At 41.2% G+C, this 12,308-nt stretch overlaps 1 protein-coding gene across 2 annotated transcripts; it reads right to left on the bottom strand.

Annotated features, from left to right (window-relative positions):
* Window positions 1–1,047: 1,047 nt before the first annotated feature.
* cdk10 (cyclin-dependent kinase 10) lies at window positions 1,048–10,320 on the bottom strand. Of its 2 annotated transcripts, XM_037106951.1 has the most exons (14): window positions 10,182–10,319; window positions 9,639–9,726; window positions 7,497–7,569; window positions 7,336–7,407; window positions 6,876–6,978; window positions 6,533–6,614; window positions 6,080–6,147; window positions 5,269–5,321; window positions 4,702–4,771; window positions 4,400–4,459; window positions 4,068–4,191; window positions 2,969–3,108; window positions 2,255–2,307; window positions 1,048–2,152 (listed from the first exon to the last, which is right to left on the bottom strand). In XM_037106951.1, the coding sequence occupies exons 2-14, from the start codon at window positions 9,684–9,686 to the stop codon at window positions 2,058–2,060; spliced, it is 1,041 nt and encodes a 346-aa protein (XP_036962846.1). In that variant the 5' UTR covers window positions 9,687–9,726; window positions 10,182–10,319; the 3' UTR covers window positions 1,048–2,057. The 2 variants fall into 2 exon arrangements, with proteins under 2 accessions (XP_036962846.1, XP_036962844.1); XM_037106949.1 differs by lacking the exon at window positions 9,639–9,726 and having other exon boundaries at window positions 10,182–10,320.
* Between the last annotated feature and the right edge of the window lie 1,988 nt (window positions 10,321–12,308).

Below are 12,308 nucleotides of genomic sequence, written 5' to 3' on the forward strand. Positions count from 1 at the left end.
GTGTTTGGCAGTCCGTTCAGCTTTGATTGTGTCGGCACTGAACATACAGAGTTAAAGAGAATCCATCCAACACGTCTCTTTTCAATTTTGTTGTTTGCCCTGGCATTCATTGTTCAGCAATTCTACAGAACACTTTATACAACATGTTTGATCTCACCTGACATGTAACTTGACTTAGTAGAGATACAGTATGTTTACACTTGAAGTATTATAACTTTTGTTGATGTTTCATTAAGGAGCTCCGATGAATGTCCTGTTTTTTTTTTCTTTTTCTGCCAATACACACACCAGGCTCCACTCTGAAGCAGACCATGTTGTTTCATGGCTTGCTCTTCTTTTCAAGCTCATGTGATGTTTGTCCTGTTGTCAGCTAACAGACAATAGGGAACACGCGCCATGCTAGCTAATAAGAAGCAGGATCACACAGTTAGCCATTTCGATTGGCTCTCTGGGGTCGTCTGGCTAAATCAGCGATGGGACTTCTCGTGTTTAGCTCAGTGCTGTGTGTCTGTGGAGGTACATACTGGTGCAGTGGGAGATCAGTTATTGACGTCCTTGTAAGGGAACTTAACCTGCCGCTGGCCATGTAACCATTACTACTAATTTATCCTGCATTAATAAAAACTGACATTTCAAATGAAGAGAGGCAAAGTTGTTGTTTTGACATGTTTATTATGTTCAGTAGCTGCAAGTTTTAGTCAAATATACAGGCTCTACAGTAACATTTTCAGTATCTATCAGTCATGTTCTCTACCTTTTTACTGACAGCTAGATCATTAACAGATATCGGTGTACAGTGGTGTCCGAAAGTCTCACGCCACTCAACTTTTTAAAATTATTTTTAAAGAAATGTGTTTTCACATTTGAAACATGCAAAAGTACAAATATTTTTGACTTGTGGTCTCAGACTTAACACTACTGTTTAATTTTCCCCAATATGTGCAGATATGGAAACTTGTTTTAGAGATAATACTGCAGAAAAAGATGCTTGAGATTATTAAGAATGATTAAGTTCCCAGTGAATTTTACTGTTTCGATACACAGATGTCATTTTATAGAAATTTAATTTTTGAACAGTAAAATGTATAATCACATACACTTATCACAAGTGTTTGCTAATAATCTTTTATTCCCTAAAATTGAGAATCCGTTGGGCTCTACATCATACCAATGAGGCCACTGTTCATTTACAGTACATTTTGAGCATTCAAGCCAAGGCTCCTAAAGGGACTAAATTAACATTTTGTAAAACATGACGTTACACTCTTTTCCCAAAAGTTAGACAAGAAGATGGATACCACTCTCCCAGCTTTACAGTCACATTTAAGAGAGCAGACATGAGTGCTTTCAATCTTCAAATCAAAAGAAAACAAAAAAGCAGATTTCCCAAAATGTCAAACGATTACTTTAACAACTAGCAACAAAGCAAACACATTCAGGGTTTCAGCATTTTATCCAAGGACACTTCGACAGCTGACACGTTCTGATGGTTGTGAGGAGCCTCACAGGTCTTTTGTGCAGATTTCAGACTTAAGTTCATACTTATCATACTTCTTCAATTTTACACTTTAGATGTTAGGATTTACACTGATTACAGAATAGCAAACAGTTATAACTGCACATCTAAAAACAGGACAAATGTGAAACACGAGGGACACGCTGCCTCAGCATATTTGTCAAGGCAACCTTGTCTACACTACCATCACCTTGTGCAGATCTTGGCAGCAGTACGAAATAAATACTCCAGAAAAGAGACTTCTAGTGGTCCTATAAGTGGAACACTGTGCCACAAACCACTGGAGCTACATTACTGAATCTGTGCTTACAGCCCTTTGATACTACACTGCAGAGATCTATGTCAACAGTCCAGTAATACGTTGATCGGTGCCGGAGTTTGTTTCCAACGGAACTGGTTTGTATTTGCTGAAAATTCCAGATCCACATTCGGTCCACTCAGTTTAAACGGAGTCCGTCCTTCTTTGAGTGCCCATTCCTGAAAGTGTCACTACCACAGGGTCGTCTTTGAACCAGCCGTCTCATCACCACTGACTCCATCATCACACTTTGCTCCGTTTCGAGTGGCTTTCTGCTGGAGGAGCCGCTCGCTTGTTGCGATGGTGGGGGAAGGTTGGCATCAGCTCTGGTTCACAGGCTGCACAGGGAAGCAGACCGACAAGATTAATGAGCTACAGTACATCAGAGGGCAGGGGCTACAGCCGATACTGATCCAAGATCCATTTCATTTTTTACTCACGTAGAGGTTTCTCTTTGAAATAGGAACTCTCCAAACAATCTTTGGCAGTAGCTCTAGATCAGGAAAACAGACAAGAATCAGCCACTGATTAAGAACTGAACATATCTGACAGAGAATTGTTACTGCACTGTCAGCTAATAGTTGTAAATCAGCCTTCTGTTATCGATTCCTGATAAAGACAACTTTACTGATACATGTATAGCCTACAGATATGGAAGCAGGGGAATTAAGCACTGTCACTTAATAACGCAGTAAATAAGTTTGAGGTGCCAAGTCGACATGTTTCTGACTTGTTTATAATTGTTGAATTATATATAAAACACAGTAACAACAAATTCAAAAGTATGTAAGTGTGTCTGTGTATATTTAGTGTAATTCATCATCATTCATCATGCGTTGATTTCATTATGTGTCATTTGTTTTTGGCTGTAAACAAGGTGAATTCTCTGATTAATAATGTCATACTGAACATATGGTGGGTTTAAGTTAAACTATTATCAGTCAGTGTAACTGACATGCTCTTGATTTCAACCTTGCAGTAGCCATGGCAACACCACTGCTCTTGGCTACAAAAGTAAAGGAAGTGTAAATAGTAAAGGTAAGGTTTTCACCACAGTGTTTTCATCTGTAGGCTCTGAGACAATGTTTTGTCATGAAGATGCTTGGGGTCTCATTGGTGTGTGTGTGTGTGTGTGTGTGTGTGTGTGTGTGAACCTGCGCTGTGGGTTGTACATGAAGAGCAGGTTGAGCAGTCTGTGTCCAGCATCAGAGAGCCAGGTGAATTTATTCTTCAAGTTGTTGTATGGCTGCTTTCTCAAACTGTACTGACCAATAAGAGGGAGCTGGGAGAAACCCTGGGTAAGACACACACACACAAATAAAACATGGCATATTCCTTATCAGCAGACAGTACAGACGTAGGGCTTTATCTTACGCCCGGTACAAAGCGAAAAGAGATGAGGAGAGATGAAAGAGATGGTGATGGACGTTGGGAGGAACAAGCTCCAGTCAGCACTGGTGGGACAGACATTGACATTGTGGATTCCCTCCACAAAACTGTGGACAAGCTAAAGAGCAGCTTCAACAACAGACTAATCCGACCCCGCGGCCTAAAGGAACAGCACAGGAAATCATTGCTACCTCTATCTGTCTAAGCTAGACTGCTGGATTCAAACCGATGCAGTTGTCAGCCCAGTGGCCACTTTGTGTAAAAAGTACATGTACTTGCTCTGTGCATCTCTGCACCCCTGGGTGTCTTGGTCTTAAAATGAGGTGTGGTGTGCCATCTTTAGGCAGCAGAGAGCGTCTGTGTCACAGACCAACAAATAACTGGTCTGAAGTCAAAAGCACAGTAGTGTTCCTGCTGTTTGAAGGGCACCTTATACAGACAGTATGATGCACCTTCAAGCGGGCTCACAACACGCGTATTACTCTGATATCACGATAAGAGAATTGCCTTCAGTTAATTCAAATGTTTCGATGTTTTCATGTTATGTCACTGTAACAAATATCGTGGCACATTCAAGCAGGACTTATAAACTCTCCAGAGAAAAACAGAAACACATCTGTAGCTTATGAAATAACATTTTAGACAGCTGTGATGGAGCTTTACTGTACAAATTTGAGTAGTGTGACCATTTGATGTGTAGAAGAACATTAATTAACATGAAATACTGCCTGACCCTCTCAAGTCAATCAGTGAGTGCAAACTGCTGTATCTTGTTCGCATCTCACTATCTCTCACATTCACACACTCACACACACACACACACACACATAATAATAAAGACATAATAAAGAGCTTAAGTCGCACCGGCCATATGTTTTCATTGGGCGTTCCCAGCAGCTGGACTATCAGGTCGACCTGTTGGATCTCAGACGTTCCAGGCAGCAGAGGTTTGTGAGCCAGCAGCTCAGCCAGGATACAGCCGACAGCCCTGCAAGGGAACATCACAGCAAGTTCAGGTTCAACCACTGATGCCACCATGTTCATTTGGATCCTATTAGTGGATGATGAGTGGAGTTACTTAAATGTGATTAGGGCCTGAAGTGGACCTGTACGGGTGGACAGTAGGAGTCGATCTCACATGTATGTTGTGTATGTCTATGTGTATGTTGCCATGATGCCGGAGGTTGGAGCCTCACCACATGTCCAGGGCTGTAGTCTGGGACTTGGTCCCTAGGAGGAGCTCAGGAGCTCTGTACCTGTACCAAACAGAGGGGGGAGGGGAGGGATGTCACTTTGTCAGCGTGAGGCAATGAGGCTAATTAAAAGGGAGGATTACGGCGTGAGATTACGAGGATGAGTTTCCACTGAGGCTGCACAAGGTAAGCAGCACAAGGGTTACTCGTTACCTGACGTGTACAACGCTCTCGCCCCCACACACAGGTTAAGTCTAAAGGGGCACTGAGGGTGAACACAGCTGAGAAGTCCAGTAGACACTCACCACAGTGTGACAACTCTGGGCGTCATGGGCTGCTGGGGGATGCCGTACATCCTGGCCAACCCAAAATCAGCTGAAACAAAAGCAAGACCCGTGAAATATTATAATGAAAACTGACAGAATTGTTTTCATTCAGGCGTATGTTGATCATTTTCTCTATAAATCAATACGATGTCAAAAAATACTAAAGAAAATGTCTTAAAATGTGAGGATTCGCTGATTTCCCTTTGTCATGCTTTATAGTTAATGACAGTTTTTTGATTTTTGGACTGTTGGTTGAACAAATGAAGCAGTTTGAACTGAAGCCATTATTTTGAGCTCTGTGATTACAGTAGTATTCCTCACATTTTTGTTCTTGACATTCTATAAAGTTAATGGGTGGTATATGTTCTAAGATTAGGTCAATTCCAATTAGGGAATATTTAAAATAAACTTTGTTTCATTTTCATCCAATAAAGCTAAGTCACATAAAGCGTAAAGCACAGTAACAGACAGATATCAGACTGGCCAACTATAGCTGTGGTTATACTGAGTGCCGCAGAGGCGGTTATGGTAATAGTGATGACTCACCAATCTTAACGCAGCCTTTGTCTGTCATCAGCAGATTAGACACCTTCAGGTCCCTGATAACAAGATTGAAGAGGGCACAGTAGTGAGCCAGCCGCCAGACGATACCATACATCCAGCCCCCTTCTCTTGTCAGGTCTTTTCCAGGTGAATTTAAAACTGCTTTAAAGCTTTTCAGTCACAACTTTAACTCGTCTGTATCAGCACATCTTTCATCCTGACAGAGCTGACCTTTTATCTGTGATCATGAAAATCAATCAATAAATGACATGAACACACAAAAGCTGTAGCTTTTTTTCCCCACGTATGACGTTTTTCCACTACGTCAACCGGCCTGGCTCCAATCGGTTGGACTTGGCACATCAGCCCAGTGTATCAGGGATTTTCATTTCCATCACAACAGGGCCGTCTTTAACTAATGATATGCTTGGCTCGTGTAGTGGTCAGACGAGTGGCTGTAAACACTCTCCACAGCACTTTCGAAAAAAAGCAGCTAACAAAGCGCCATTAAACACGCTTCATTTCCTATAAATTATTCATAATAAAACTCCTCCCTTATTGAGTTTTTTGAAAGCTTTTATCATGAAGCAGTAAAATCAGGAAATATGGGAAAGCCCCAGGTATATCTTCTTTTGTTATCTCATGTATATTGTTTCCTGATGTAGAAGAGGATGGAAATCACCTTTCTTTGCAGAAATGCATCGATTCCTGCGTCACTGGCTGTTCACCTGTCAGCAAGTCCGACCTCACTTTTTAATATACTTGGTGCAAAACTGGTTACTGGTTAGGTTTCCAGTAAATGTGCGCAACTGACCTGTGTATGATGAAATTGTGGTGGAGATACTCGAGGCCTCTGAGCAGCTGAAGGACAATACACTTTACCTGAAAAAGCGCACAGGAAATATTAGAAAGTAGACGACACAAACTGACCTGGCAATTCCGGAGCCACATGGATCAAATCAGTAAGGTCTTGTCAAGAAGTTGTACGTATAATTAAATGTTTGTTTTCCTTTGCAGATTGATTCATTTGACTGATTTTTAAAAGGACCAGAACGTGTGAAAAGGTGTAGTATATCACAAGGACAAAGCACAAATTAGGTCCAGCAATTAAAAAAAAAAAAAACTATGTCTTTTTGAAACAGACAAATGAAGAAAGAAGCACATTAGTTACAAATGTTACAAATTCAAACCTGTATAGATCATTAATGCTGGCTGCGGTGCTAAGTCTGTGTTAAGTATTAGATTTGGGAACTTGGCTTGGTTGTACCTGAGCCTCAGAGAACGGCGTCTGCATGTTCTCGAGCAGACTTGCCAAGTCCTGTTCACAGTAACTCATCACCAGAAACAGACTGAGCAGGGAACAAACAGAAACACAGAATAATAAGTGATCAAGTGTACACACAGATCATAGCAAAAGCAGTTGTGGTGACGAAGATTACAGTTTGGAATGTGAGCCACACATATTCACACCTAATGGATATGATATAATTGAATTAATCATATATTCATGACAAATAAGGCATGTAAAAAGTTGCATTACACAGTGGCTGATGTAGGAAATCCACTGATGTGTATCTACCCTCACACCATTATGTTAGTGTGTATGGTACCTTTCCAGTTGGCTGCCAACAACCACTTCTTTCAGCTCCACTATGTTGGGATGTCTGAGCCTCAGCAGCAGGGTGATCTCTCTGAGGCTGCTGATTGGGATCCCTGACAGATGGAGAGCAGGGCGTTGGCAGGTTCAACAACTTTTTACAGCTCATTTTGACAACCAAACTACAGAAACAACAAGGGGGACAGACGGGGATTTATTTATTCATTGCCAATATTTTTGAAATGCTAAAGATGGGACATAATGATGAAAATACAGGTTAGCTGGTAGGTCCAACATTGTGTTCCAGAGCAAGACAGAACTCTCAACTCCTCTAGTGACACAATCAGGACATGATTTACACATCTATACAAGAGATATCAGAATCTTAATGGACACACACATAGTAGATGCAGAAATAATGCATTCAAAACGATCTAAAATGCACACACACAGGAATAACTCAGCACTCTTACCATCTTTCTCTTTGTCCATCCGGACCTTCTTCAATGCTACTATCTCATCTGACTTGGTGTCTCGGGCTCGGTCTATAATACAAACAAGCAACAGTTAATCTGCTGATAACCTCTAGTTTCCTAGTCGAGTCAATCAATAGTCTCCAACGTAAACGACTTACACACGATGCCATAAGTTCCTTCTCCTATGCGGTTGAGTTTCTCAAACTCTCTGACACTTCTGCAGCTCCCAAACTGAAAAGAGTGAAAAAAAAGTGATGGCACAAAGGTTCTCTTCATCTTCTCAAGTATTCACTGAATTCTGATTACAATATTACCTTACAGGATCAAACTTAAAGAAAATACTTGGCTAATGGACGGACAAAGAGAAGTTGCATTATGCCTCTGGATGGCGCCATGTGACATATAACTTAAGAGAATATTTTGTGAATAAAATACTATATTAGAATTCTTTCTTGACCAACAAAAAAACTAAATAAAAAAGGAGCCATAGTGATTGTCAAACCAGTCGCCTTGAGCCACAACAATTGACTGTGTGGGGAACTTGCAATGCACAATTCCATGCCAACTCACCCAAGATCCAGGACTTAACATTGTCCTGCAGATGAGAAAAAATCTGTTTTTCTGATTAACACTGCCTCTCTCTAACTTTTCTTTTTTGTTTTCTGTTCCCACAAGCTACATGCCACATTCCCACTATCTCACACTCTACTCTCCACTCTCTCTCTGTCTTTTGGATGTTCAGGAAAACATGTCGACCAATACAGTGACAAAAGGGTGATTGCTGGACTTTGAGTAGACATACCAAAGATTACAAAAATGGCAAAGTGTAGCACTGAGGGCTAAATTTAAAGCTGTAGTCTGTAACTATGTTTGGTTATATTTGCTCAAATTGTCATTAAGATCTGACAGTAGAATAAGTTACAGGTCAGCTGTGTAACAATCTACTGTCTGTGGCTCCACCCAGTGGCTGTAATTTGATTTGCAAGAATCCACTGCTCCTGGCTCAATACAACCAATCAGAGCCAAGGGGAGTGTCTGCGAAGTGTCAATCATGCGCAGGCGCACAGGCGCACCTCCTGCTCTCATCTGTTCAGATACTTCAAGCTCAACCCCAATCTGTAAACATCGCCCATGTCAAAGAGAAGAAATAAGAAGACTGATCAATTAAAAACAGTGTAAAAACAAAGATTTGCACCGCGGCAGAAACAAAACTAGGATAAATATCGGAGTGTCATTTCAGAGGTGGAAGGAGCAGCAGAATTTGTAAGGGTTCAAGAGCGACGCAAAGTTAGCGACTTTTCTGCCAGATAAGTAAGGACCCCTGCTTGATATATGTTTCATTCTATGTTTTAACCACAAGGCTATGGTGGTGGCAGTTAGAGTAAATCTAACTTGCTAGCTTGTATGCTAACTCCAGCATTTAGCTATGTCTTTATGGCTAGTGGTTAGCACAAGTGTCACCAAGTTACCAGGCAGTTATAATAACATTAGTTTATGTCCAGTGCACTCTGAAGTGGTTGAATTAGTTTAGAGAAATAACGTTACTCATGCTTCAGAAAGGCAGCATGGTGTCATACCAGGTAATGATTACCTGGTAACTCCGTCTACCGCCCTTGTAAGGAATATTATTTGTTACTCAGGTTACTACTGTGACTCCGCATGAGGCACTCGTCATATTTAGTTGTACTGGTCCGAAACAGAACAATCTAGGCTTATGTGTTGTTGTTATTTTGAAAGCGCTGTCTTGGTTATCTGGCGTCCTCTGTTACCATGGTTACAAGCCTGCTCCTCTGTGGGGAGGGGCTTTTAAGGAGGGATCTGGGAGCTGTAGCTTTCAAATATTTTGACCAACTACCTCCATAACTCCAGACTGCAGCTTTAAGAAAATCATGACTTTAAATTAATTCCAAGTTCAGCTATCAGATTTTGCAAGATGCCGTGAATCTAATAGGAGTTCAAATATAGATACTGACAAGAAAAAGCCATGACAGGAACCGGCCCTGGGTGAGTTGGTGTGGAATGACCCACTACCTAAATGGAAAAGAAGCACATTAGACAACTAATCTGCATGGCCAGTGTCGGAGGATTGTGATTACTTTTCCAAAAAGGTTTACTAAGTCTTAGGAGAGGAACGCTAAAGGTAAGGAGGGGACACAGTAAGGGTTCATGTAGGAATCACTAGATGACGTAGATGGTTGGTGCTCTGACATGCAAGCTTATGTGTTGGTTGAAGCCAGTAATGAGATTGGCTTGTGCCCGAGACAATGTAGTGACAGTGCAAGTGTCCCAGTGAACTTTACCTTCCAAGTTAAGAAAATCAAAAAGCGAAGGCACCTAGCATCGCCCATATGCTCTTCAAAAATGTGTTCCCTTAAACTCGTCTATCTTCTGTTTTTAGAAAAAAAAAAAAGAAAAAAAAAACACTCTTAGGTGGAGAGCATGCCAAATTCCATTTAAGAATCAACAATTTTAACAACTACTTTACGTACCATTGGCGGCCACTTTAGCCCCCAAAACGTCGGCACCTCATAAATATCATGAGCGTATAAATGAAATTTGAAATTCAGAACAGTAGCTGGTTCATTTGCTCTTGCATTAAATTAGCATTATATAGTTTTGTATGGGGGCTGAGATCATTTTGAGCTTAAAAGTCCCATTACATTTAACCATGCCTTTGTCAAATATGTGCCGAATATCCGACTAGCCCATTTAGATTTCACATACGTGTTTACTTGTGTTCTATGAGTGCTGTGTTGACGCCAAAACGCTGGTTATAATTTAACACCAGAGAATCCTGGAGAGTTTGGCGTCCCTTTCTTACCTCGAGCAGCTCAGTGTCTTACCCTGTCATTTTGAGGCACTGTGAATGTTGTACTGTTCTTGATGGACTTGAGCTTTATAGGGTCCGGCTCATCCTCTCCCACGGTCTCCATTCTTTAATTTCAGATCGCTCTCGGCCTCAGAAGACACGAATATCGCCCATCGACGGGCTTAAGTCGACAAGGAGCAGCCCCTTTCGCTGGGCGCCGCCATACTGTTTCTGTTCCGTATCCGCACGAGGACAACCGAGTGCTCTGCTCTCCCCAGGGCCTCAGCACCCATGGACCGCGGCACGGGACCAGACACTTCCTGCTGTTTATACAGACCGGGAGTGTTTGTGAAGTCCAGTTTGAGTCCTCCTAGAAAGACAGTGATTAAGAAGTGTTTTATTCACTCATGTTGTGACATAATGTAGTCCTACTAGTCCTCACATAGGAGAAACATGTTGTTATCCTGTAAATATTGTGGATGGAGGCTGGTGAGCATGGATGATGTAGCAGTAGCAGTTGTATTATCACTCCAGCATTTTTTGTTTTGGTTTGGTTTGTTTTTTTTTAACTTAGAGCAGCAGGAGTTGAGGTATATAGAAATATTTCAATATTTCAAAGCCCACATCTCATTCCAGTTGTAAGATATCCACCAAGGAAATTATAGACTGACAGATGCAGACCTATTCACACACCTTGATACTCTCTCCTCTAAGGATCTTTGGCAGTAAAAATCAGTAAAGTTCCTTCACTTCTTTAAAATATGATGCATTCTTATGGATGACACAACAGCCTATTTACTTTAATAAAAAGTTGCTCACACTTAAGTGACAAAATCTCTCTCTCTGTCTCTCTCTCTGTGTATATGTGTGTGTGTGTATGAACATATTAATGAAAAATATTGATACTTTTGCACACTAAATTATTTGAATACTTCCGCCATTGTTTGACTCCCAGTTTACCTTCTGTGGTAGGACGCAGTGAGTTACTTTCTGTTTGCAAATCTCCTCCCCACTACCATGGGTGTGGAGGAAGGCCTCCGCTCTTTGACTGCGTCAGCTATAGTCATGTTGGTTGATGGGGTGTAGATGTCTTCCCGTGATGGAGCAGTGATGAGGATGGCAGGCGGGCCTGAAGAGGACTGAGCTGAATCTGCCTGTGGCGGGGGAGCGCACTCTGTGACACAGAGGGAGAAAATGAGTCTCAAATATCAGCTTGGGAAGATACACACTGACTGCTGCCAGATATCTGTCACATATACTTATGTATTGTTAGTCCACATACTGTAGCTTTGTACAGCCAACATCCCACTAAAACAGATTCAAGCAAGTTGAACCCATTAAACTAATAAATGATGCTCTTTACCTATTAAATTCCTTTCAGTCCTCGTAGGCTATAGTTAAGACTGGAGTGACATCGGCATTGAAATGACCTGCAGTTCAAGTATAGGTTAACTGCTGAAAAGTAGATTTCCAGCAGTGTGTGTGTGTGTGTGTGTGTGTGTGTGTGTGTGTGTCTGCTTAGGTGTGCTGTCACAGTGTTTGTGTTTAGCATGAAGGGCAGCAACACCTTGTAAATTGGATTGTGCTAATTTCCTTAGAGTGTTAGGGATGTGTCCACCCCATAGTGGTACATCATGGATTTACAATGATTATCATTAACAATAATCATCAACAATTGGCAATAATATAGCATTAATTGTACAATAACAAAGGGCACATCAAGTGGACATCTGCGCCTTCATCTTAGATGATACAATATCTACATCTGTACTAATGACAGATATTAAAGCTACTGCAAGCAACTTTTTTCTTTTTTTATGTTGATTCTGGTGTCCCCTGTGGACAAAGGTGGTAATGTTTCCACTGCCTTTTGTCTCAATATTAATAACCAATATGATGTTGATAATGATGACATAAAATAAAGTTTTTGTTTTGTTTTAGTGCAGTCGCACCAAACTACAGAGCAGCCTGTGATACTCCATCATCATACACTGCTTTAATTTGATCACTTTATCTGACCTGCATGAGTTGAATCTGACATGTTCACATGTATCCAGAATTACTATAATAACTAAACAGAAACAGGCAATTTCCTGACTTATAGTTTTGTTTGCTTGTGTGGGTTATATTGAGGCGTTATCATTAAACTGCGACACAGTCT

This window comes from Acanthopagrus latus, chromosome 8, assembly GCF_904848185.1.
Source record: "Acanthopagrus latus isolate v.2019 chromosome 8, fAcaLat1.1, whole genome shotgun sequence".
Taxonomy (NCBI): domain Eukaryota; kingdom Metazoa; phylum Chordata; class Actinopteri; order Spariformes; family Sparidae; genus Acanthopagrus; species Acanthopagrus latus.